This window comes from Oryzias melastigma, linkage group LG14 (genome assembly GCF_002922805.2).
Source record: "Oryzias melastigma strain HK-1 linkage group LG14, ASM292280v2, whole genome shotgun sequence".
Classification (NCBI taxonomy): Eukaryota; Metazoa; Chordata; class Actinopteri; order Beloniformes; family Adrianichthyidae; genus Oryzias; species Oryzias melastigma.
In genome coordinates this window covers 9,800,874-9,827,383 of record NC_050525.1, presented here as the reverse complement: position 1 = coordinate 9,827,383, position 26,510 = coordinate 9,800,874, and the positions used below count along the sequence as shown (strand labels likewise).

Sequence of the window (26,510 nt, the reverse complement as noted above, 5' to 3'; positions counted from 1 at the left end):
GCGCGCGTGGGTTTTTCTCGCATCTGTCGCCGACTATCAAAGAAATCCAAAACGGTTAAAGAGCGACGTTGTGATGACGCGCCTGAAATATGCAAAAACCAGTCTGGTGACCACATCTGTTGAAGGGAGAAAACACAGCCTTCCAATGACAAATCAAATAAGTTTATAGCATCTGCAACTGTGCACCTTCGTGGCTGACTGCCCTTGAAGGTGTCTGTGGACCAGAGCACTTCCTTAATGGATCTTAATGGGTTTTATGGTGCTCTACAGGCTTCTAATGGGGTAGTGAGTCTGATGGGGATGCTGGCCTCTGCCCCCCCCCGGGTCCTGTCTGGGTTCCTAAAGTGACCTGAGGAGAATAATGCATAATGTCTTGCTATAATGTCTGGCTGTTTTGTCAAAAGTTGTAAAAAAGTGACGAATCTTGTGATGTGTTTGTCGGAGAGAGGAACAAGGGGTAGAATCCGTAAGGGCAAAACGGAAATAAAAAACAACCCAGGAGTTGGTTGGAAAATAAAGGCCATGGTATATTATTGAGGGACACTTTGGTGCTAAGCTGCTTATTGATAAAAGCACTAATCTGCCTGGCAGAAGGTAAGATGGCTGGGTTGTGTGGTGATATCATATTTTAGCTACAGGCTATGCCATCAGGGAGCTGAGCCCCCACACAGCTTTACCTAAAGGAGCTTTTTTTTTTCCTTATATTTTCACTAAAACACAGATTGTGGTTGTGTCTAGTTGCCAAACGTATATGAAGCAGGAAAACCACTGACATTTCATCCAAACCTGATCGATAGCAAGAGACCATCACTTTTAAATAACTGAACAGATCACTTTAATTATTTTCCTTCTGCATCAAGAAGCAACTCAGTGGAGCTGGAGGGCTCCAGCTTAGCAGGACCAGCTGTGCAGAAAGTTCAGCTACAATTGTAGAAGAATTCATTCCCAGATCTACAAGCCCTTAAAATATTATAACGTTACATTATTAAACACCATTTCCTTAATAACTACACTAAAGCCTGCATTATGAATGAAATAGTTTTTCCTTTTTAAATGACAAGATTACTAAATTAAATATTGTACATGGAAAATGAAATGTGCAGATGATAGATCAAGACTTTAAACAGTCATTTAGATGTATTTTTACAATCAGTTCAGGCATTTATTTTGTACGGAAAATTTTACACCAACTAAATCTGACACGATTTGTGCCTTATTCCTGAATTTACACTGGTCCATCTGTGGTGCATGTCCTTGCGTTGCGCGGGAATCCTGTCTCAGTCAGTTTATGATGTCTCCGTTGGGTCTTAGGTCCGCCCTACTTCCCTCTTGGCTCCTGGAGGAGTGGTTTGTCCTGCCACCCTCACGTTGACTAGTTCATGTTGCTACCTTCGCTCATCTAGTTAGAAACTCTCATGTGAAAAAAACAGTGACAGAAGCGCAGCGCCGGAGGGGGATGAAAGAAGCTGACAGAACAACTGGAATTATCTAAAATATATTTTGGACAAATGTGTAAGTATATTTATATATATATAAAAATATATATTTATAGATACATACAAACACACATACGCCCATCCACCCACCCACATATATATATATATATATATATATATATATATATATATATATATATATATATTATCATATTATATACATACACATATTATCATATTATACACATATTTTCTGTGATTTAGACACTTCTCTTCAGATAATTTTAGGCCTTCACTGAGGGCTTTGGAGGCCCTGACGGTACGCCGCTGTCTAAAACATAGCCAGTCAAGCTCCATGTTCTTTTTTTTTCCCACAGAGACATTGTAAAATGGATGTTCTGTGTCATAAACAATGTTATATTTTTGTACTACCAATATTAAATTGCCGTCGTCCATGGCGAAATTGATGCAGGTCTTATCTGCGGTGTTAGCAAGCATGATCACCCTAAGATAAAAAATATTATATACAAATACAAAACAAAAATTACACAAATAACAGCACACACTGGAAAGACTACGTCTCTTGGGTGGTCGGGAAATATAGTTCTTATTTTGAAACTTGGACCTGTTTTTGGTTCGCCAGCTTTTTGCCGCGACGTTGAAGCATCAATGGGCTTAAGATAGGGTTTTCGCGTAAAGCTTGCGTTGCGTTACAGAGATACGGATGTCAGACGCAGACATGACGGAGGCGATGTAAACATTCTGATTGATTAATGAACATTCTAGTGTTTTGTGTCAAGACGGACCAGTAGAAATCAGTGCTTATTACGGGTGAATGTGGATGTCTTTGGGGGGAAAACGTTCAAACCTGTATGAAGCACAAAACATTTAAGATCTTAGACCACTTGGTGAGCACATAGAGCAAATACCTTCATGCACATTTTTTCAACGGGCATGTCTAAATCGGTACAAATCAGGCGTTTGTTACGCGTTCATTAACTTGCTTTAGGCATACAGTGTTTACCTATGGCAAGCATGGAGGGACTTCTTCTTTTGTTTTTCAACTGTTTACTAGCGTTTGTCTGCTACCTACAGTTGGAAGAGGCTTGGTGTGAAATGTCAAAGTGGTGTAAATCTCGCTAATCTTGCTCCAGGCTTTTTCTTTCACAGCTCTATTCTGATATTTGAAAGACTTAGTGTCATTTAATTCTGACTGGGCACAACATTAAGTTTTCCTTCATGATCCCTTTTCAACCGGTTGGCACTTTTGTGTTTTGAAAAGGACACCACTATACGTCACTCCCTGATTGATTAAAGTTCTGCTGGTCGGCATTCAAGCAGTCAAAAGTTCAACTGGTTGAGCTTTCACTGTGTGTTCACCTAACCTGATTTGTACGAAGAGGCTTAAAAATTAAAAATTGCAAACCGAGGCAAAAATGCAAGAATTTTGAACATAGAAGTCTGAAATGCTGGTCTACATGGACTTTTCATTGGAAGTGGTCGCTTGAGACAACTTAGCATATTAATAAGCCAAAATTTCAACCTTGGTGTAAGTGTCACTTCTTTAGGGACTTTGCCTTTGGAGCTGGGCCTAAACAGGAAGCAGAAACAGCTAACTTTGGTGTTAATCTGCTGTAGCTCAGAAACCGGCAACACAAAAACATGCTTTTCCTGGTTTCAACACATGTCAATTCCTCATCAACGCTTCCTCCAAGTCTCAGTCTCAAAGAGGTAAATCTGATCCTCAGTCCAAGAGTAAGACACAAAAGAAATCAATCCTTAATTCATTCCTTACAACAGGCCTGATAATTGAAGCCATTTGCAATTCTTAGGTCCTTTCTACCCTCTAACATGTTGATCATCCGTCTGCTCAGATGGCTCAATCAGGAGCATCCTGGATAGATTTGTTTCTGTCTGAGACATTTCAAAACTTTTTTTTTAATTCCACGGGCTTTCTGAAGGCTAAATGTGTTTACAAGTGTTTGCTAAAAGAAAAAGAGGATGGATGGGTCATAGTTTTTGAAACTTTCTATGTAATACGCAATGCACTGAAACACTTTAGAAGTATTTGTTAAAATCCCTCTCCAACTATATTTTTTTCTATCGGAAAATCATTCCAAGCGGTCTTATAATAATGACTATGCAGCTTTTAGCTAAAATCAAAAATCCTGTCTCATTTATAAGACATATTTTCTGCAGTTTGTTAGAAATATGACTCTGGATTGTGGGCGAGACCGTTTGGGCGGAAGCTCAGCTAATATCCCATCAGGCCTTTGTTTACACTCTCACGCTAGTACAGTTTCTCACACCTCAAAGCTAACATTAGCATAGCAAAACAACGGCACACAATATTGGCGCCATCCAGCCGTACAGTTTTGAGCCAGACGCTCAGATGAGGAAATTAAAGCGCTAATAGATGTGTTTGTCTACAAGTGGATGCTTCAGAAATGTAGACTTTGGCACGTCCATTTTATTAGCTACATCATTAGTCTGAGCATTTTCAAGCATCCAGTTTTCTTCTGCTCCTGATTTGAATTAAGAAGTACTCAGAAATGCAGTTTTAATTGTAAATCCTGTTATAAAGGTTCTTTAAAAATGAGTAAAATGCTACAAGATGTTAAAAAAAACAAAAAAGATGATTTTTATTGGAGTTGGTCTTTAAAGACTCACTTTAATATTTTTTTGATCTATTGTAAAAGTGTTCTCAGTGGTCTATTAATTTTGATTAGGCCATGTATTTTATTTATTTATTTATTTTTGACAGCTTTTTCTAAATCATAAAACTTGTGTCAATTTCTAGGACAGTAGTTCATTAGAAATGTTTCTTTGGGTCATGACCATTGGTGCAGAGCAACCCTGCCCCAGTCACATTTGTTTAGATACATTAGTAATGTATATATATTTTTGAAAATATTCATATTAATCTGATACAGTTCACATACTGTGAAATGTGTTTGTGAAACAGTGAGAATGTTAATATCATCCAGTGTTACATGGATTCTCTAACAAAAATGTTCAGATCATTAACATTGTAAACATTGTTCTGCCTCACTTGGAGGGCCTTTCAGTTTGGCCAGTAGGTGGAGATCGCAGTGAAAATGACAACTATAAATTGTAGTAAATAATAAGTATATATGGAGTACAGGTACTTTTTCTGTTGCACAAAATTCTTATTCTTTTGTTATTTTAACACCTTCCAGAGCAATCTCTGCACAGTTTAAGCGTTTTCTTCACGTGAGTGCTATAATTGGCAGTTTCTGCCAGATGTACCATGTTTATTTCCAACTTTAGAATGAACAAACATTGATTTAATTTGTTTGTTTTGTTTTACTTTATTTAATTCAGTACCTGAAAAACAAGAACAGAGGTGACTTTTTTGGTGCTAATATAGAACCAGAAACGTGTAAAATAATGAGACTGGAAAACTTCAAGCAGAAGTCATAAAAGATGAAAGTTTTGACTGCTGATTGGTCTTTGCCTAATTAAGATGTCCTGGATTGCAGCAGGCTTCTAAAAGCGTGCAGCAAACCGACAGACAGCAGCACCGGTGCATATGGATGGTGCCAAGGAGTTGTAGCTGCGCTGAATGTAGCAGGTGATGTATGCATCCAGTGTTCCCGCATAAACCTTGATTATTGAGCTGTGCCATCTTTCAAAGTGTGCAGAGCCAGATTGCAAAGCTGACATCCGTCTCTGTCTACTTTAACTCAAGGTAACGCACACTTTCTCCGTCCTGCCATGATAGCCCGCTTCAAAGAATGGCTGCAGATGCTTTATGAAAAATGTTGGCAACAAATTCCACTTGCTTTGCACTATTTTTAATGGCAATAAGCAGATACGGCACTGAAGATGCAAATGGGTGGAGTTAGAGGATTTTACTGTCGGTTTTATTTACCCAGTAGGAGGACTAGTTAAAATTAGAGAGGACGTGTAATGAAATTATGTCGGAGAAACTTTGGTTCAGCATAATCTCGTCCGTTTTCAAGGAAAACATACAGAAGAAGATAAATGCACTGGGACAGAGAGGCTCCGGTCTCCATTCAAAGCCCATTGATATAGAAAGAACCAAAAAGACATTCTAAATGAAGGCGTGCTAATATTATTGGTGTTTTGCTCGTTAATATTGTAGTTATTTCATTTTTTTTATTACACGTTTTATCAGAAAAAAAACCTTTTATTTTAACCTTCAAGGAAATATATATATATATATATATATATATATCTATGAGAGAAGAGGAAGAAACAAGTGAACTTTTGTTTTGTATTGTAAGTGTGATTCATTTAAGTAGGTACAATAATACTTATATATATATATATATATATATATATATATACATATAAATAATTTTACAGGAATAAAATAGAACATTTTTGAGAGAAAAGTAATAATTTTAAGAGAATGAAACAATAAACTTAGGTAAAAATACATAATGTTACTAGAATAAAGTTGCTAATTTATTAAGAAAAGTTTTAATTTTATGCCAATAAAGTTGTAAAATTGTGAGAAAGAAGTCATAACTTTACAAGATTAAAACAGTGAATTTAGCAAAAAGAAAAAAATAAAATAATAATAATTAATTAAAGAAGAGAAAAGATGTAAATTTGTTAGAAAAAAGTTGTAATTTTAAGAAAAGAAACTCTTAAATTAATGAAAAAAATCACTTATAATCTTACGAGAATAAGGTAAAAAATTTCTGAAAATAAGTTATAAAATTTATGTCAATAAAGTTGAAAATTTATTTTTGCGAGTTTGCAAGAATAAAGTTGTAAATTAATTTGAAAAAATTATAATTTTATAGTAATAAAGTTTTGAAGATTAAAGCAGTACATTTATTTAAAAAAATACAGTAATCTTAGAGGAACTAAGTTGTAAATTTGTGAGAAAAAAGTCATAATTTTAAGAGAATAAACCTGTAAATTTATAATCAAAAGTTATAATTTTATGAGAATAAAGTAATAATTTTACAACAAAAAAAGCCATGTTTTTTTTCAAAATAAAAGCCTATTGGTTGTGTAAACGTCCTCCAGAGAGTCCATGTGGACTAAACCCATCGGTGCAGCCAATTAAAAAGTTCCTGAATCTATATGTGCTACAATGCATTTGGACCTCAACTATACTGCCAATGCTGCCAGAAGTCCACTTCTTGCGGGTCAAGAATCTTCTGAAGAGACCAAATTTTCTGTAAATTATTTTCAATGTTCTCATTCTTACAATAAGTTAATTTAACACACTGATAGTCTTAGTATTTCTCTATTTGTGGAACTTACAATGTGCCTAACTTATCTCATATATTTCACATGATATTCATTATTTTTATGTTGTTTATTTTTTCTTAGTATACAGATTACTTTAATCTAAAAAATTAAATTTATAATTACTAAAATTTTATTTTTATTATCATAAATTATCTGTACTTTTACGTATAATTCTACAAGTTTATTCTCATAAAATATAGACTTTTTTCTAATAGTTTTTAGATATTTTTCTTGTAAAATTTTAACTTTTTTCTCAAATTTTTACAACTTTATCTGATAAAAATACTACTTTTTTTCCTCACACCTTTTTTATGATAACTCTAATACTTTGTTGTAGAACAATTGACACATTTATGAATAAAAAAATAATAAAAGGGAATTGAATGAGTAACCTAGTTAGAATATAAGTTTATGAACACATGCATGGATAAATACTTACTTGTGCTCCTTTAATCCTGACTTTTTTATTTTCAAGAAAAAAAAAAGCAGCCCTCAAAATAAGAAAATTCAAAGTTAAATTTAGCCTCACTTGAGATTATTAACGACATCATTCTGACAGCCTCATAACCCCATTTTTTTCTTTTTTTTCCCTGACAATATCTGCTTGTGTCTGCTGCACGTACAGTAAATCATGGAGGTTGCAGCCTTTCCATAATGTCCAATTTTAGAAGCGACAAGTCTCTGAGACGAGGTTCCACCGTGCTGCAAACACCAAAAGGAGTTGTCAAGACTTTCTCCTCTCCTGTCTTTTTTAAAGGTGACATTGTGTTAGAAAAAAAAAAAAAAAAACTTCATGTCAGCATATTTTCTCCTGTAAATTACCGCCAAATCATTTCAGGATGCATGAAGAACATCTTCAGATGCTTTAATTTTATGACTGTTGTTAAGGGGAAGTTGCCAGTGGAGCCTTTATGTTCACCCATCCTAAACCAAAATTAAATTAAAAGCACATTGTATTTTAATGTAAGGCCCCCGCACTATAAAACGGAGGAGCTTTATTTTCTGCCAGGGTGTGTGGAACTCCTTGCCTAACAAAGTGCAGCGTTCTATATGTTTGTATAAACAGATGCAGACTTCAGCACTTTAGTAAGTCCTTTTGTGACATTCTATATTTGTCATTGACCGCGCCGCGCAAGATTTTTGTCTGCCGCCTCTGTTATCTCTATCTGCTGGTGTCGACATCCTCTGCCGCCGCTGTGTGTCTGAATCACAATCCTCGTTGAGGGCAATAAGGCTGCAATGATTTCCCCCGCCGGTGTCTGCGTTTGAGTTCAACCTCCAGTGACAGTTACCTGAATGTTAAAAGTATGATCCGGGCGCACTCCGGAGCCAACAGACACGGTATTTATCGGAGGGCGTGGGAGGAAAGGGACATGACATAAGAGGCACAGCGGTTGGAAAATGCACCCTGTGTACATTACATTACATGTTCCTCGGCTTCTTCCTGCAGCGGTTAAAAATAACTCCAACCTGCGCAAAAGCTTTCCCGCTCAGATCTGTTCCTGTCATCTCTGTGACTGCGTTTGATCCGGCATGGCCTCGAGGATGGATCACGCAGCCTTTCACTGTTCATTATTCCCGCGCAAACATCACATGATCACAGCCCCCGAAGGTACATTTCTATACCACTAATCCTTTTTTTAAAGTCCCCCTATGACATTTTTTTTAATTAAAAAAAACATTCCATCCAGTTGTGTTTTAATGAGTATTATTACTTTTTTAATGAAAATCCTACAACTTAAATGTCTTAAAAAGCCATTTTTCATGTTGATCTGAAGCCTTTTTTCCAAAATATCCTCTGAGGGGGCGTGGCTTTACCTCCGCCCCTGTCTGATTATCATAGCTCTGTGTCTCGCTAGCGTAAATCTTCACCAATGCTACATAAAAATGTCCATCAATGTGGGTAATGTCCAGCCGTATGGTTCTGATCCGGATGTCAGCTCAGACGAGGAAGTGAAGATCTTCATGGACAGAACTTCCTCCAAAATCCTGATTCTTTCTCCTTCCAGTTCACCAAAGACTCTTTTAGCTAATTCTCCAATGTTTATTGACTGTGATCAATACATTCAATCATTGGTTTCTCAGAGTTCTTGATAAAATAATCAAAGCTAACATCAAAATGCTCTTTCATTGATTTACAATCCTTTCCAACTGCGGTCAAATGAGCCGCCGTTCACATTTCCGTGGTCACATCAAGAAGCTCCGTGGAGTCTGGTGGAGATTTTCCAGCGTTCTCAGTCCTGCTACCGTAAGTATTGGATGAAACTCACACCAAAAATCCAGTGATGCTGATTTGACCACAGAAATGTGAACGGCGGCTCATTTGACTGCAGTCAATGTGAAGATACCATCTTCTCTTCTCCAGAACCTGAACTAGACACTAGGAACAGATGAGGGTTTAGTGCATGTGCAGCAGAGCTGTTGATGGAAAGAAGGTTCATTACAGTGATTTAAAAGGAGAAATATTCGGAAATGCAAAAACACAAAGATGTCTTAATATATTTGTTGTCTTTCATAAGAAAAATTCTACACAAACATGTAAAAACTAAAAAAAAAAGATTTTTATCAGAGGGGGACTTTAATTTTTGGAATATATTTAAACAGCTTGTATTGGCAAACATAAAAAGGAAAACAATGCATTTTTTTCTGTACAAATGCAACACAATGTTCTGAATTACACTACGAAACAGTAAGCAGAAAACACCCAGTACTGGCAGGGTAAATTACTCCAACATTACTTCATTTTCCTTCTGGCCTTCCTTTTCTGGGTAATCAGCCAGGGCAAACATGTGCCGCATAAAGAGCTATGAGTGTGTCATCTGAAAAATACTGGAAGGCGTGCAGCAAAAGGGGACGGAGAAAGATAGGGGAAAATAAGTCGATGGGCGCTCACGCTCCTCCTGCCTGAGACGGAGATGACATGTCTTCAACGATTCCGGAGTTCCACTAGTCGTGAGCACAAGTAAGAGGGAATGATGTGTCACATTCTTGTAGAACAAGTGCAAATTTCGCCTCCGGCCTTGTCTGAAATACACCTCTGCTGACTTCAAACAGCTGTATTGAACTAAATTGGGCTAATCCCAGCTCAAAGGGATGCCTAAAGTTCACAAAGTGTGGGCCCTGCTTAACAAAGAAGCGGGTTAATTAAGAATCACACTGACTCACTCAGCTCATTCCTGCTCAAAGAATCCACCGGATAGGCTATAGGTAACCACAGACCCCGAGGAGAGTCATTTATTTTGAAAGAATAAAACACTTTTTTATTGTCTTTTTTTGTGTGTGTGTGCGTGGAGAATGCATTTACAGCTTTCCCATCGAGGACGAGCACTGTACACCACATGGCAACTCCTGTCTGGCGGCACCCACTTTTGTTCAAATGTTAATCTCTCATTAAGTGCAGGGTGAAGAAAGGTGTCAGCTTTGAGGACCCAACAGGGCTAATTATCGGCTGTAGCGGCTAAGGTGAGTCACCGGTTCCTTCAGCAACCGTCATGCAAAATCACACATTCGAGGATGCTGAGAGGGCAAGCGAGAACAATGTACAGCACACTGTTTGTTTTCGGCACGCCGAAAAACCACAGCCGCACAAAGCACTCTAATCTTCTGTGACTGTTGGTTAATCCAACGGTAATAAACACTTTATTAAAGCTAATTAAATTTAAAAACCTTTCTGGTCGGCTTTGCAAATTAAGAAAAAAATAAATAAACGGATTCAACAATTAAATATGAGCCACTCTGCTGCTAAAATTCAAATGAATGGTCGAAACGGAGGTAGAAATGCAAATTGCGAATACGTGTTTGAGAGGACACAGATGGACTGGAGGGGGTCATCCTTGTTTTTTGTAGTTTGTGACCTTTGAAGTTGTATTTTCTCCAAAAAAATAAAAAAATATATATAAATGCATGCAAATAATAATTATACTACACTGAAAAAAGTGAAATGTTGGATCAATTTTCAAAAATCCTGTAATTTGTTTCTTTTAAAATTATTGGCTTTCATCAAATTGAAATTTTGAATTGATGGTTTATTTGACTAAAAATTTAATTTGATAAAAACTACATTTTAAATGAAACAAATTACTAAACTTTTGTAAATTCATTCAATGTTTCACTTTTTACAGTGTATCGTTCAATAGTCGGGAGTCACTTCTAAATTGTCCTATTTTTGAAAGCAAAATGTTTTCATTTAAGATAACTTTTAACTAATCAGAATTACATGCTACACATTATTATTTTGGTAAATGATTAACAAAAGACTTCAAATGTCTGGTGGGGAATTATCTGAGTAGAGGCTAATTTTTTCCACAAAGTATCACTCCAGTCATGTTAGCACATCTCTAAACAGTTTGCCCGGGCCTTTGAAAGGTTGAATATGTGGAGCATCACACTAGTGGGGTCGAATAAATGCTCAAAATGTCCAAAAACCCCAAAACTTTTATGTGAAACTCAACAGTCTGTTGATGTTCTCAGAAATCAAGGTGATTTCAGGTGAAAAGAATTTTGAAAAAAATGAAGATTTCCGTAAATGAGGATTACTATTTTCTTTAGAGAACAGCACAAACAGGCCCTAACCGGAGTAAAAAAAAAAAAAAAAGAAGTACACGACTGGGCAAAAGAGTTACTTACAGTCTCAGTCTTAATGTTTCATTAACTCTTTCATGCACGGAGGTCACTACAGAGTACAGAATGCTTTGATGGCAAAAATATGATATATACCATAAGATACTCGGCAGAGAGAAGATGCTCAGTTTAGAAATAACAGTTCATAGATTTGAAGGGAACCTAGATCCTATGAAAACTAATGTTGAGTTCAGTGACTGTTACTTTTGTTGTACTATTCTCAATTCAGAGACATTGTCTTTAAATTATCCTATATAGAGATAAAGGAGGCACCATTACTAACCATTATTTACAGTTATAACTGCAAATCACCATATTATTACATTGGTGATTGGTCGGCATATAAATATATCTCTATAGAAGTTATAGACATAAATTAAAATAAAACTTTATTCTATGTCCCTAAAGATGAATAAAAACACAAATCCTAACTTTACCGTGATTTATGGTTAAGAGGGTTAAACATACCCGCAAAACGCCAGTGTCATCATTGAAGGTAAAAATATCTTCAGTTTCTAGTCAAATGTCAGTTTCAGATGCTCCACCTAGTCAAGGAAGGTCAATTTTATAGCTTTTCTAACCAGCCAAACTATTGTCAGCTGTGCTAACATGATTGCACAAGGATTTTCTAATCATGTTCGCCTTCTGACACAATGAGAAAACACTTTGTCCCATCAGAACACTGGAGTGATAGTTGATAGTAGATATTTTACCATGTATATAATGAATAAAGTGTATTTCTGATTAGTTTAAAGTTATCTTAATTGGAAAAAAACAGCAGTTTTCTTTGAAAATAGGTTAATTTGTTTGCTTTTAAACTGTAGTCTACATGACAAGAATGAAGTATAAAATATTCTGTAATAACTAATCTTAAGCCATATAACCAAAATTGTCCAACACAGCACATAAAAGTGTTATACATTATACATTTATTCAATGCATGGTTTTATAATGCATATTTATTCCTTTGAAATCCTCTTTTCTTTTCTGCTGGATGTAAATGTCTGCCCGGGCTCAATAACAAAATTGATACACCTGAGAATAGTCTAACTTGCCAAGACCCTGAGGAAAATTCCCAGTGTCCCCACTTTAATTACAATATTACTCAAACAGGTCCAAACCGAATGAAAGCAACTTTAAGGGTCTCTGTTGGAATTCCAGCTGAGCCCGAGCACCTTTTATGTGAGCAAGTTACATTTTTCTTTTCTTGTTTTTCCATACTTTAGTGCGATTGTAGGGATGACATTAAAGTGTATTTTTAATGTAAGACTTTGAAGACATAATTAGCAATTACTGCAATCACAAACTGTTTTTTTTAAAGGACAACAAAGGAATAGGGTCTCCTTTACTGGCCTCACACAAGCATATCATCTTTCTGTATGCACATAATGCAGAGCTCAATTTGCACAGAGGCTTTGGAACAGTTGGCTAAGGAAGCTCTGTCCATGGTGCTGAATTTCATTGGTTCCACACATGTACAGTGCATTAAAAGAACTACTTACAACTGTGGTTGTAAAGATGCTAAATCTCCTCAAGGTTACTATCTTTCTTTCTTTTTTATTTTTTTCAGTGTGTTGACACAAATACTTGTCAAAAAATGGCTTTATTTTGATTTCACTGTATTTTATTTCCTCAGCTCTCCTCTGAGGAAATATGTCAGTTGAAAGCCACAAGATTGCGTCCCCGAAAATGCATTCGAGAAACTCTGTGCCTCATTGGGTTAATCTGAAGCAATTAAAGGGCTGGAAATTTCTCTATGGAGTCTTGGGAGAAGATCAAAATGTTTCTAAATTGATGGCAGCACCAGCGCCTAGTGTGGGGAGACAAAACAAAGAAGTGCTTTCCACATATAGCTGAGACATGCTCAGATAGGGCTGTGATCTAATTAGGACATCTTAAAACATCTGTTGGAGCGCTGGAGTCTTCAATGAGCCTTTCTTGTGTACGATATTTAAATATTCCACAACCAAGCTTCAGATTTGTCTTAAAGCAGGTACAGAGTGGGAAAAAAAAATCAAAATAAAAAAGGATTTTCTGTGTTAAAAGTAAAAAAAATAAACGTAGAAGGAAATTAATTTGTATAAAAAGGTATGCTGACAAAAATATTTGTTGTAGGGCTGGGCGATATGGAATTTGTCATATCACGATGTAGTTTCTTTCATATATGGCGATAACGATAAATATCACGATATAATTCAAATAACTATATTGGTCAAATTTAAACGTTGTATGGATCAAAGAAGGAAAATGAGCAGGTCATTTAGATTAAAATATTTATTTTCTATCGTACTTTCAACAAAAAAGATGCACTGAAAATCATGCAACTTGTTTTTTTTAAATAACTATTATATATATATATATATATATATATATATATATATATATATATATATATATATATATATATATATATATATATATATATACACTCACACACATATGTAAACTGGGGCCGGGAATTGATTAAATAAAATAACTAATTAATCGCAGTTAATCACAATTAATTTTTAATATGAGTCCATGAAATAAACTAAACTCAAAATGAATGCAAAAGCTTTCAAGTTTCACAGTAGAACATAAATAAAATAGACCACTAAACTATTTGTTCAGTTTCATTTAAAAACAAGGCAGTAATTCGGCAAATAAATTCTAATATTTTTAGGCTTTACAGAACAAAGTTTTAACAGCATTTTACACACAAATACCTTTAGTGTTACTTTTTTCTACATTTATTTTACAAAAATTAAAGTGCATAAAAGGAATGGTATGAATATATCTAACTGTGAGCACAAGTTCAAACGCGATGAGATTAACCATAGATTTTCTGAATCTGTCTTCAGGTAATAACATTTTTTATTTAATCATTACAAAAAAAAAAAACAGGGAAGGATGCGTGGGGGGGTTGGTACTTCACAACATTTGATACAGGTTGGAGTTTTTTTTTTTTTTTTAATGAATGTCCAAATAATTCATTTTAGTGTATTTATCTTAAAGTTCTATCAGTGAAAATATTGTCCGACTGTAAACTAGTCTGTGTTTACATACAGACGGCACATGAAAAGGCTGTTAACATTAGCATTAGCATCATGCTAATGCTACATCGCGGTCACCAAATCAGCATTTTTTTTAATTCAACTTTTTGTTGCTGCTGTAAGTCCACCCGCTGTGTCTTCCAGTTGTGACTGGCTCTGGTTAAAAATAACCAGATATTCCACAACTTCATCAGCTAAAACTAAATGTTACACAGAGAAGATTAGCCGGAGTGACCACACGATAGGAAGTAGGGTGGTCCAAAAAAAATTACCAAAATAAGAGCTAAAATGCATAAATAGTTAGATGCATTTGCTCTCCATGTGGCGACTAACTCTCCAAATTTTTACTTACCAAAGAAGAGAAAATTTCGAACACTTCAAAATAAAAGTCTTCCGCAATTTATATTGTTCTCGTTATCGCTCAGGTCTAATTTATTCCATGAAAATTATAATAAAATGTTTTTTTCTGAACCTTTTACATACAATTTCAGGAAAATGTGCTGCACAGCTCAGAACACCTGACCATATCCTGAAAAGGAACCATTGGTAGGAATGTGCAGAGCTGCACAGTTAATTAAAGCAACAGCACTACTCTGCATCTGTCACATCACTTGGCTCTTACTTTAATTATATATTTTGGTCAATCTGTTCCTCCTGATGTGAGAGGGGATGCCATACATGAGACAACATCTGCTGAGGTATGTCACATCAGCTTTAGCATCTGTGCGTGTTTTTACGCAGTCCATCAATCAATCGAGAGCGTTTCTGCATCACGTCGAGAAAAGAAGAGCTGACAAGTGCTTAGCTTACAATTAGCGCACTTCCACTGAGCTGTGATATAACATGCAAAATCCCGAGATTGGCACAACACACAGAAATCCAGACACGCCCTGTGGCTCGCAGTCACTTTGGTCCTTTTTGCTGTCGGTCAACAGAACGGCAGCGACTGTTCTCTGAACAGACTCCACCCACAAAAAGCGTGTGATCACCTAAGCTGTCAGCCAGCATCTGCTGCAACTACCAACCAGTCAAGTGTGAGGCTGGCTCTGAAGATGTGTCACCTACACGTGTTTAGAACTCAGATACATGTTTCCCTTTCTATTTTTTTGCTAATTTTCATGTGACAAACATTATCTGCAAAGCCTCCGGGAGTGTCACACTGTTTTGTACCAGTGACACCGTGACGTGGGAAGCATCTTGAAAGCCCGTGTCAACTCGAGCCGGATGAAAATAAACCGCACACGCCAGTGCCAAATAGTTTCAGAACAAAAATAATGACCATCTTTGAATGCCACTGTGGCAACACAGATCCAGCATGCTCAGATCTCACTGCTGCATAAATCATAAATAAATATTTCTCCGTGTAGTTCAGAGGCATCAGGCATGTTTAGGTTGCTAATCACAGCGTGGATCTGTGACTTGTTTGTTGTGGCAGGCCCTACGCTATGCTGCAGAAGGAGCTTGAAGTTCTTTGAATTTAAATGAAGCAGATTTTACCTCTAATTGACACAGGATGTTTTGTCTTTCTGTTTTGACTAGTTATGAATAAATACTCAAGTAAATGGAATCGGTTTCAATGACTTAAGCTTAGAGGTCTAAATGGAGGGGATCAAGACATCTGGACATTTTTTTTCCCTCTGTATTATATTGCAAGTTATACTATTTAAGGATAATAGTAGAAGCCTAATCCCTTTCTTCACAAAAAAATACACATTTACACTCGTCTAGACCAACATGTATATTCGCACTTTTGCAAATGGTCCAAAAATCATGAGACACACTATCTTTTTTTTTTTTTATCCCCAGACTGTATTTTTTCCTGCATATAATCCCCTCTGAGTCTAATAATATTTCTGTTTTCATGGTGATTTGAGTCTTGCCAAATGTTGTACAGATAAGAGGAGATAAGAGCATAAGGAGCAAAGAGATAAGAAAAAGTGACCTGCAGAGATCAGAGCACTGGAGGTCAGGCGGGAGAGCGGAAGTAAGTAACAGAGAAATGGACCTTGCCGGATTGACTCCGCTACCAGCCAGCCGACAAAAAAGAAATAAATAAGTTAAGAGAATATGACAGGCCATCTTGGTAGTTTGACAAATGGACAAAATACTCTTGTCTTCAATTTGAGCACCAGACAAGTTGAAGAGAAGGAAAATGGTCTGTCACTATGGTTGCAATCAAAGTGACAGTGTTGACATTTTTTTTTTTTTTCCATATTAATTTGTAAAGCAAATTCACATTGACCGTTTGGCTTGAAGTCCCACTCCAATCGTCTTTTTAATCTAAGCAGTGGTCTTTTAATTATGATTATGCCGTTTTTAGCCAAAATCAAAACATCAATGTTGTTTTTGAGGACATAGTTTCTCCAAAACCTTCGAAATTTCCCATCCTCCCTTTCTTTACACTCTCCCCACTAGCTTACAGTCTGTCAGAACCCAAACCAAACGTTACGGGGACTATAATACAACTTTATTTGATTGAATCTTTATTCTCTGTTAAATGTTTGTAGCTGCTTTAAATGTAGAGTTTATGACTTAATTTGAGACTTAAAGCAAAAGTAAAATGACACAACCGTTAAAAACTGGTATTTTCTAAGTATAAATATAAATATGAATCCACCCTCTTTGTAACTCTATTCTTATAACATTATGTGAAACATTCAAGAATCTGTCGCCACTTATTATACAGAGCAGTTTGGTACAGAAACTCCATAAATCTGCACGTCCCAATCTCTGGGTCAGGATCAGGAATGCGGTCCACCAGTTAGTGAACCCTGAAATATGTCCTCCATCTTAAGAAAATGCTACAAGAACATTTTAAAACCACTAAAAACACAAGTTTCATCAGAGTGGGTCTTTAAATGCTCAGTTCCAAGAACCAAAGAATAAAATTTTATCTCAATCTAGTCAAGTTATATGTATTAGAAGTTGAAGCCTCATAACATGAACAGTTCTGCAGTGAATAAAATTGAAAATAAAAAAAAGGAATAAAATTGGTAATAAACGTTGAAGTTCATTTCCCATTTTTACAATCCTGAATGATGGCACTACGACAACAAATGCTATTCACATTACTGAAAAATGATTGTTTCTGTCTGCTCAGTAAATTGTACCAAATTACTGTAACTGACTTAGAAAGAGAAAAGTGAGAGTTTTCCTTGAGCTTAAAAAGTAACTTTACACAACAGGAAGGGTGTGTGCAAGTACTAAGTGTTTTTATGACATGATGCAGCACACCAGTCAGCATTAACACTGCAGCTAGATTTGCTGTGATCAGTCTTACCTGTTTGTTGTTATACTTGGGCTGGCTGGTCTTGTAGCTGTAGTCGGAATACTGGTCTGAGCCGGTTGAGTTGTCATCTCCTCCAGTTCCGACAAAAGTGTTGGCAGCAGGAAGATCCTGGACTGCCTGGTGCTTCTGAGAGCCTGAGGGCGACTGGGCTTGCAACTGGATGGATGGTAAAGGTGAGTTGGAGCGGTAGTGTCTACCTATGTCAGGGCTTCCCGGTGAATATGTCAAGGGAAGGTGTATCCTGGGGCTGTCGCTGACTCCATCAAGGTTAAACTTGAGACTTTTCTGAAGGCTGACCTCCTCTTCTTCCCCGAGTGGTTTTGGGGACTTCTGAAGTTTGCCTTTTTTTCCACGTTTGCCCTTGGCATTTTTCGGTGCCTGCTTTGGCGCGTACAAGTCTTTAGTTTCCTTTTTGCCAGCTTGATAGCCACTCTTTGTTTCCCTTTGAATGCGATGGCGAATGAATACGACTACTAAGATCAAAATGACGACACCTGCCACTCCAGCAAGACTTCCAAACAGAATGTTACTACGCTGTGCAGCAAAACCACTTTCGGGGTCACCAGCGATGTCTCTGTCTAAGGGCGTGTAAAGACTGTGTCCAACTAAGGCTTCCACTAAGCTGACATTTGAGATGGTTTCATTGACATAGATGTGAACGAGGGCTGTGGCATGGCGTGGGGGCTTCCCCCTGTCACTCACTCGCACCACGAGACGATGTAGTCCACCATGCTTGCGAGTCATCTCCTTTGCTAATGTGATCTCTCCACTAGACGGAGAGATGCGAAACAGCTGGTATGGGTTCCCCCCGGCAATACTGAAGACCAGATCTGCGTTAGGCCCACTGTCTAGGTCCTCGGCCTCCACCACTTCAACATGACTATCTGGGGAAGCTACAGGTGACAACTGTCTGAAGGAGGAGTTTGAAGGTTTAGTGATGACAGGATCATTGTCGTTTTCATCCAGAACATTAATGGTGACACCAACGTATGAAGACCTGGGTGGTTCTCCACCATCCACCGCCTTGAGACGAAATGTGTAACTACTTTCCTTTTCCCGGTCAAATGAGATGCTTGAGAGAATGGTACCTGTTCCATTTTGGACCACAAACTTCCCTCCATCGGGTTCAACAGAGAGGTGGACGTGAGCATTCTCCCCTTTGTCCATATCCAGGACTGTTACCATGCCAACAGGACTGAGAGGAGGCATATTTTCTAGAACTGAGAAGCTGTAGCCACTAAGCATGAACTTGGGGTCATTGTCGTTGCAGTCGAGGACTTTTATCACCACAGTTGCCGTTCCTTTATGAATCGGGGAACCTTTATCCGCTGCAGTGACACGAAACTCATATCTTTCTTTATGTTCCCGGTCGAGTGGGGTTCGGGCTTTGACTTCCCCAGTGTTCGAGTCAATTTCAAACAAACCTTTGATGTACGAGTCCCCTACAATGTTGTAAAACAGTTCAGCATTTGTGCCACTGTCAGCATCTGTGGCTGTAACATCCAGAATGGTTTCCCCTGGCTGGTTTTCTTCAGCAAATTCAACCTCAAAAATGTTGGGGGAAAACACTGGAGAGTTATCGTTTACATCAGTCACCTGGACTCTTAAGGAATTGGTGCTGGAGAGCGCTGGGTTTCCGGAATCCACAGCAACGATCTCCACTCTGTATTCTTTGACTCGTTCATAGTCAAGAGGAGTGGTGGTCTGTAAGAAATATTTCCTTTTGTTGTCACTGGTTGAGTCGCTGGCAGGGCGCAGCTGAAAGGGCACATCTCCTGCTACTACACAAGTGACCACAGCATTCTCACCTTCGTCTTTGTCAGACACTTGCACCAAAGCAACAGCTGTCCCCACTGGCATGTCTTCAGAAATATTGGCCATCCCGTCACTGTGAGTCACAAGACCAATCCCGCGAATCTCCACAGCCGGAGCATTGTCATTTTGATCTGTCACTTCAATGGTTACGAATGTCTTCGAGCTCTTAGGTTGAGGACCCTTATCCCTCGCTACTACGTAAAAGGAAAGGCTGTTAATTTCCTCTCTGTCAAGTGGTCCTTTAACATAGATAATTCCAGTGGACCGATCGATCCGTAGGAGTTTTGGCACAGGGTCTACCGCTTGGTGAAGAGTGTATTCAATTTCTCCATTAGGGCCCATGTCGGAGTCATCTGCTTTGACCTAGAATGCAAACATAGTCTGTGGTTAAAGGTATTCATTTCAAGCAGTTTGTGGGGTTTGATCAAATGAATAACACATTTTCTTCAATTCTGATTGATTTTGAATTAAAAGTCATATTTGCACTCTTACCTGCAGCACAGAGTGGCCCACGGGACTGTTCTCTGAAACTTCTGCCTCATACGAAGGGTGTTCAAACTTGGGGGAGTTGTCATTGGCGTCGGTCACTACTACTCTAAGCAAAGCTTGGCTGTAGCGCTGAGGGTTCCCGCCATCCACTGCTTTGATGGTGAGGTCATAAGAATCTTTTAACTCCCGATCTAGGTTGCCAAGGACGATGAGCTGCGGGAGCTTCCCTCCCCTGTCATCAGCCACTTGTAAACCAAATAGGGTGGCTGCATCTGGCCCTGCAGTCAGCGCATAGTCAGCCACTCCATTCCTTTCTGAGTCCCTGTCTGTAGCCACAGGGATGGAGAATAATGCCCCCATGACCGTGTTCTCAGGGACAGAGATGGTGAGCACAGACAAGGGAAATTGTGGGGTGTTGTCATTAATGTCTTGTACTTCGATGCGTCCTTCAATAAGTCGGGGGCTCTGGTTTTGTAACAGATCTGTCACAGATACTTCAAACTCCAGATAGCAGGGCTTGCTCTTAACAGGAGAACGACAGTCCCTCAGGGTCTCTCTGTCTATGGGAATCTCCGTGGTGAAAATGTCTCCCGTGTTTCCATCGACACGAAGATAAGGGGCACCGACCTCTAGCTTGTAGAGGTGACCTGAGTCTGGCAGTCCCTGGTCTGCTGCCAAACTACCAATAAGGGTGTTTGGAGGCTGCTCTTCCTGGACTCGGTACAGGATACTGCCATCAGCAGGACCACAGTGCAGCAGCACGACCAACAACAGTATGACTCGGGAATTTAGTTCCATGAGGTCATCTGAAGATCTTCCTGGAAGTGAAAAAAGACAATTTGGGTCAAGATTTGAGGATTACTGCAGTACCACCATTTTCTCTCAGATATATATTTATGTTTTTTCACAGAAACTGTACAGAGGAGTTTTTTTTTTTTTTGTAAATAAGTCACACAAACCTAAAACAGGCCTAGAGGCAACTCAAAATAGAGAAACTTAAGTAACAAAAAAGAGGAATAATAACCACATACCAGTGTGGCTCTTTTCTTATCAGAAAGTTTCCTTTGTGAAAATCTCAGTTTGATTCATTTTAGGTAAAAATTAATGTCGGAACATAAAATTATATCTTTTGAGCTCCCACATAAAACTAATGAGAAAACTGAGGTAGATTGTTTCAGCCGAGTAATCAAATAAAAATGTAATACAAAATCTCACAACCATGAGACTCATTATTTCTCTATTACCCCAATGTGCACTGAGTGAGGAAGCAATGTATTTTTAAAATAACCTATGCTATGTAGCCTGCCCTCAGGAATAAATGCTTACCGACCTGCCAAAATATCATCAATTCAGAGAGATGAGCAGTACCCTGATTCATTTAGCTCAAAATGATAGAGAGACCATTAAGGTCCCCAATAATAAAGGGCATTTAGCTATTTCCCCCTCATTATGTAACTTTGCTTTTATCATTACATGTAGCCTTCAACTATGAAAGGAATTTCTGTCAGGGTCCCAATATTAGTGGTAAGGCCAAACCCTGTGATTACCGTGTTTGATTTTTAAACCTTTTAACTCCCCAATTATGGCCCATTATTTGAGCGTCATCTTTGATTTGCGATCCTTCTTCCTAAAGAATTTAGTCTTTTTTTTCTGCCTTCCATTCTTTCGACCGATTTTACTGGGTTCATCTGTGTCAGTGTGTTCAGAGTGTAATTGATGCAGAGGCTGAGAATCAAACTCCAGAAAACATTTTTTTTTTTTTTATGTTTGCATGCGCAGCGCATCACTGGATGCACAGACTACTGTAATTATGTCTTGTTCGTTTTGATGTTGTCTGCTGCGTGTGCTGTTTATTGGGTTTGTATTACTGATGCACTGCTTAACTATACAAATCAATAAAGGCTCTTATGGATCAGGGATTAGTCAGACTGCGCCAATACATATTCAATACTCTCTTAGCTACTGTTTTCACAACGCTGGAGTAATTTAATTCACTTTGAACTCTGTTAAAAAATGCCAGCTCACCAACAACTGCCTGTCTTGGGTAAAAAAATCAATGCCCATGTCAAGCATTGCATCATTTTAATCCCGAAGAAGTAGTTTTAATTGCTTCTGAATGCATTTAAACTGAAAAAAAAACAAGGTGCTCAGCACATTCACAAAGTAGATATAGAACGATGAAAAATATCCAAATCTCCACCAGTTAATACATTCAAATCATTTCATTTTGACAAAAAAAAGTGCATCAGCTCAAACAACTCAAAAATACTCCATCCAAACATAAGACTGCAAAAATATCTATTTTTACATTAAAAAAATAATATGTATATTAAATTATTCCATTAAAGTTAGAAGTGAAGATAATTGACACACTAATAGTTAACTAATCGATGCTGTGGGCGACAGCTGGTCAATGAAATGCAAACAGTGAGTCGACATTGTTTGTGTTTGAAAAAAGGAGGGAGATATAAGTCAGTCCCTGAGCTGTTTAATCTAACTCATGTGCAGATGTTATCATTCTTAATTTCTTCTTATTCCCTCAGCAAAAAATATATTTGAAGTTCACTTTTATATACTATCTGTATATTTGTGTATATATATATATATATATATATGTATAAGCTAATTTAAAGTGCGGAAATACTGTATTTTTTGTTTCATATGGCTGTATGTCAGCAACTTTGTTTTCTTGGAGTAATACTGAAGTCATAAAAGTCTTTACAGTTCTGCTTATCTTGCTGTTAATGTGTTTTGTGCTCAAAAACTACACTTTTGGGATATCAGAGTTAACACTTGATAAATAAATAAAAAATACACTTAGTTAAAATGAAGGAACAATTTGTCTCTGGCCAGCTTTTGTTCAAAAAGCTACATAATGTCATAACATTTACCTAGTAAATCACTGCAATTAATCATGATTAATTACAATCCAAAAGTTTGATTAATCAGATTATTGTTTTTATTAATTAATTGTCCACAATACCCGACCTGTAGATGCCCAGTTGTGGCCTGATTTCATAATTCCCCAAAAAACGCCCAAGTATAGTTCCTACACTACACATATACGTGGTCTATAGCATACGTGTCAAAGTCAAGGCCCGGGGGCCGGATCCGGCCCTTTGGGTAATTATATCCGGCTCTCCAGATAATTTTATTTTATTGTTTTTAATGAGCTGATGTTATATTGCGCTTATTTCTAACTTGTATATTTTGACAAAATATTTTTTTATGGAGAGTAAACTATTAAACATTATTTAAGGTTTAAGTTGATTTATTCTGGAATAATATTCCTGCCTGTTTTCATTCATAGTAATGTTAAAAAGTTATGTTTTTAAAGTTTTCAAAATTTCGTTTTAGAGTGTTCAATAAATGTAAAAATAGGCGTGTTTTGGATTTTGGCCCCCTGTGCGATTGAGTTTGACACTCCTGCTCTATAGTATACTTGCTATATTTATACTGAAGTATACTTAATAACATTAACTTCAAGTGTGCTACTTTTTACTGAAACACAACCTCTGATTTTCTGTTTTTGTGCATTTATGTGGATTTAGGTTAAATAAATGCATCCATTTGTGTGCATAATGAGTCAAGTTGAATTGCAAATGCAATTTACTTTAATATCATGTGAATAAGCTGATTGAACTACACTTTAAAGATGTACATATAAAATCCTTTTTGTACCATAAGCTTATTTGTTCTTGTTGAATTAAAGGAGCCTTTTTACAGCTATTTAAACATGAAACTATAATTGATTTCATAATGTTTCGGTGGCCAGGACTGTCCCTCTGCCATTTTAGTCACTTGTACAATGAACAGGCTTGCTTTGATAGTGACATGATTGTTATGGTTGATGACACTCATGACTTAATGTCTTCCAGTTGGCCTCATGCCTGTCTTCCAGATGGCACTGTGCCTGGCAGCCCACTAAATTGGTGTTTCCGTTTTTTTGTTTTTTCTTTTCTTTGTTTACTGACTTTAAAATTCATTTTCATTGTAAAATATGTGCTTTGGATTTCTGTGAAAATTCCTCATCATTTAAATACCATCAACTCTTCGTCGTCACCTATCACATTCCTGAGCAGTGACTAATATGAGACGGCATCAGACTGCTTTTCTGCCTCTCAAAGTACTCCAACCTGATGGCAAAGTGGGGATTGTTCTGACACTTTTCTCTGCTGGATCATGTGAGACTTCTAACAACACTGCATGTCTGACAAAAGCTCACTACCTGAGCTGCAAAATGGATAAATTAGAAGTGCTGAACACAACTCGGAGTGACATTTCCTGCATCTCAGCGCTTTTTCTCTGAAAAACTTGGCTATCATCTGCCATCCCAGATGGTGTGGTAGACCCTTAAGACTACAAGCCGATTCAGGCAGATCACAAATCAGCATAAAATCAAATGGAGGAACAAGAGGTTAGCAATTCCGGTGAGAGTGCATATACTTTTTTTTTCTTTTGGTTTTGGTCAGCTGCTTTGAAATCCAATAGGTCTCCCGGTGATTTCCATGTTGAAGGTTGTGGTTTTGTTTGAGGAACAGCTTCAGTTGTTAAAGTAGTCAGGCAGTGCACTCTACACTTTACACAGACCTTCAAATTCCAACAGACACATACGACTGAAGCAGAGAATCATTGATGACACATAAGAAAAAAATAACCAAAGTATATAAATTCATTTTGGTTGCTGCACCACAGGAAGGTTTGACCTAAGTAATAACTGGGCTAACCTTTCAGTTAGTTCACAATTTTTTTTCCTCACCTGATATGTACCAATGCAACGGCTTCACACAGTATTTTCCTTCCCAAATGATTAGTTTGGAGAAAAAAAAAAGAAAACATCCAGTTGAGGAAAATCCACAAACAGAACAAAGTGAAGCAGACACAATCCAAACTGACACATTTCCAAATACAATCAAGGCATCCGTGGATTGACCAAGAAGGGAACTTTACCGAAGAAGCAGCGCTCCACTTCAAACTCCTAACCTCATGCTGTGATCGCACAACCGTCCAGATGGTTTCCACGCCGAAAAGGCTGAAGACGTGCTGCCGCAGCACACTTTTAATTTGGCAAATAAAGGAAAGTGTCAAACTGCTGGAAGAATCCACTTTATGTTGCCTTGCAGTAAAAAAAAAACCCAAAAAATGACTTTTATTTAAACAACACACGATTCCAAACTGTTTACTACAGAAATTGTAGTATTTTAAACCCCACAGATAATTTGAGGAGAATTATTTGGGGTTTTTATTAAAGTGCACATAATTTACACACACACAAAATAAAAACATAAATTCTTCTTTTGTATTTTTTAAGGTTTAAGGCCTTCAATCACATGCTTTCCACCAAATGAAGTGCTTCAAACATGGGCTGCTTTTCAAGGATTTTCTCCCATGAAGCAGCTACATGAAACACTGCATTTCTCAAGGATCTTGTAGAATATATTCAATGTTTCATAAAGTGCACATTTATTTGGTTTGATTGGGGTTCTTACAAGGTTTTGAGTCAAAACTGCGAGTGTGCCAGTTGCTTGTGAGTTTTCATTTTGAATTGCAGGGAAATATGCTGGTGTCAGGCAGATTTAAAATATTTCTCTTTTTGGAATGAATTCAATGTTAATGATGAAATGTGAGCCATATGTTCAGGTCTTTTTAGCAAAATGGTCAAATATAATGTAAATTTCCAATCTCTGCCTGGTGATAGATCAACTTTTTCCTTTTTTCCCTTGAGGAAAAAAAGAAATAAATAAAGATGGCAGGCTGTAGGAATATTTTGTGATGTTTGGGGAAGTGTGTTTTCCATGGGAGGAGTGTTTAGAGACAGAAAGTGACAAGACACTTCTAAGGGAATTGCACACATACTGGCGGATACATTACTCTGACAACTTGTCTATGATAGGGGACCCACTGAGTTTTGGTTGTAATCATAATTTTTAAAATAATTAAAATTCTACAAATTGTCTTAACTCTTGTATAACTTAAGTTTGCTATTGTTTCACATAAATAAACCTGATAAAATAAATAAACACTAATTTTGCAAAAGAAAAAAGTTACTGTAGCTATGCTAACTCCCTACCTTGATAGTAACACATAAAAATAACATAGTCCAACACAGCTAATGCGTTAGCCTGATTAGCCCGTTCACAAGGCGATCAAAGCTTTATTGTTCTTGACTGCGTTAACGATCAAACACTGACTTTAGTTCACATTTCACTGAGATGAAGCTGTTATTGGAGTTTCCAACCTTGTTTTTAACTCTTAAAAAACAAACTGTTGCCGCTAAAAAACGTTAAGTTCGCAAACTCCCAATCTTGTTGGTTATGCCATAAAAAAAATGTAGTGTTAGCTTTGTTAGCACCATCACAATACCTGTAACTCTTGACCGCGTTAGCAACATGTAAAAAAACAGACTAGTATTGCTAATATTAGCGTTACAGTGACTACGCTAACTCCCAACCTTGTTAGCAACACTTAAAAACACACGCAGTCCAACGCTGTTACACGTTAGCTATGTTGGTAGGCTGTACTTATTATAACACTCAACCTGTTTTCAACACGCAAAAAAAAAAAACCCAGCTA

At 37.4% G+C, this 26,510-nt stretch overlaps 1 protein-coding gene across 2 annotated transcripts in view; it reads right to left on the bottom strand.

Moving 5' to 3' along the window:
* The window catches only part of pcdh1a (protocadherin 1a), a 131,471-nt gene that overhangs the window by 101,102 nt on the left and 3,859 nt on the right, over window positions 1-26,510 (bottom strand). The window contains exons 2-3 of one of the 2 annotated variants that reach the window (XM_024266098.2): window positions 19,941-20,755; window positions 17,625-19,811 (exon numbers count right to left, since the gene is read on the bottom strand). In XM_024266098.2, the coding sequence (XP_024121866.1) occupies window positions 17,625-19,811; window positions 19,941-20,735 (2,982 nt within the window). In that variant the 5' untranslated portion in view covers window positions 20,736-20,755. Of the gene's footprint in view, window positions 1-17,624; window positions 19,812-19,940; window positions 22,200-26,510 lie in introns of those variants that run through there. The other variant, XM_036215114.1, reaches the window with a different exon arrangement.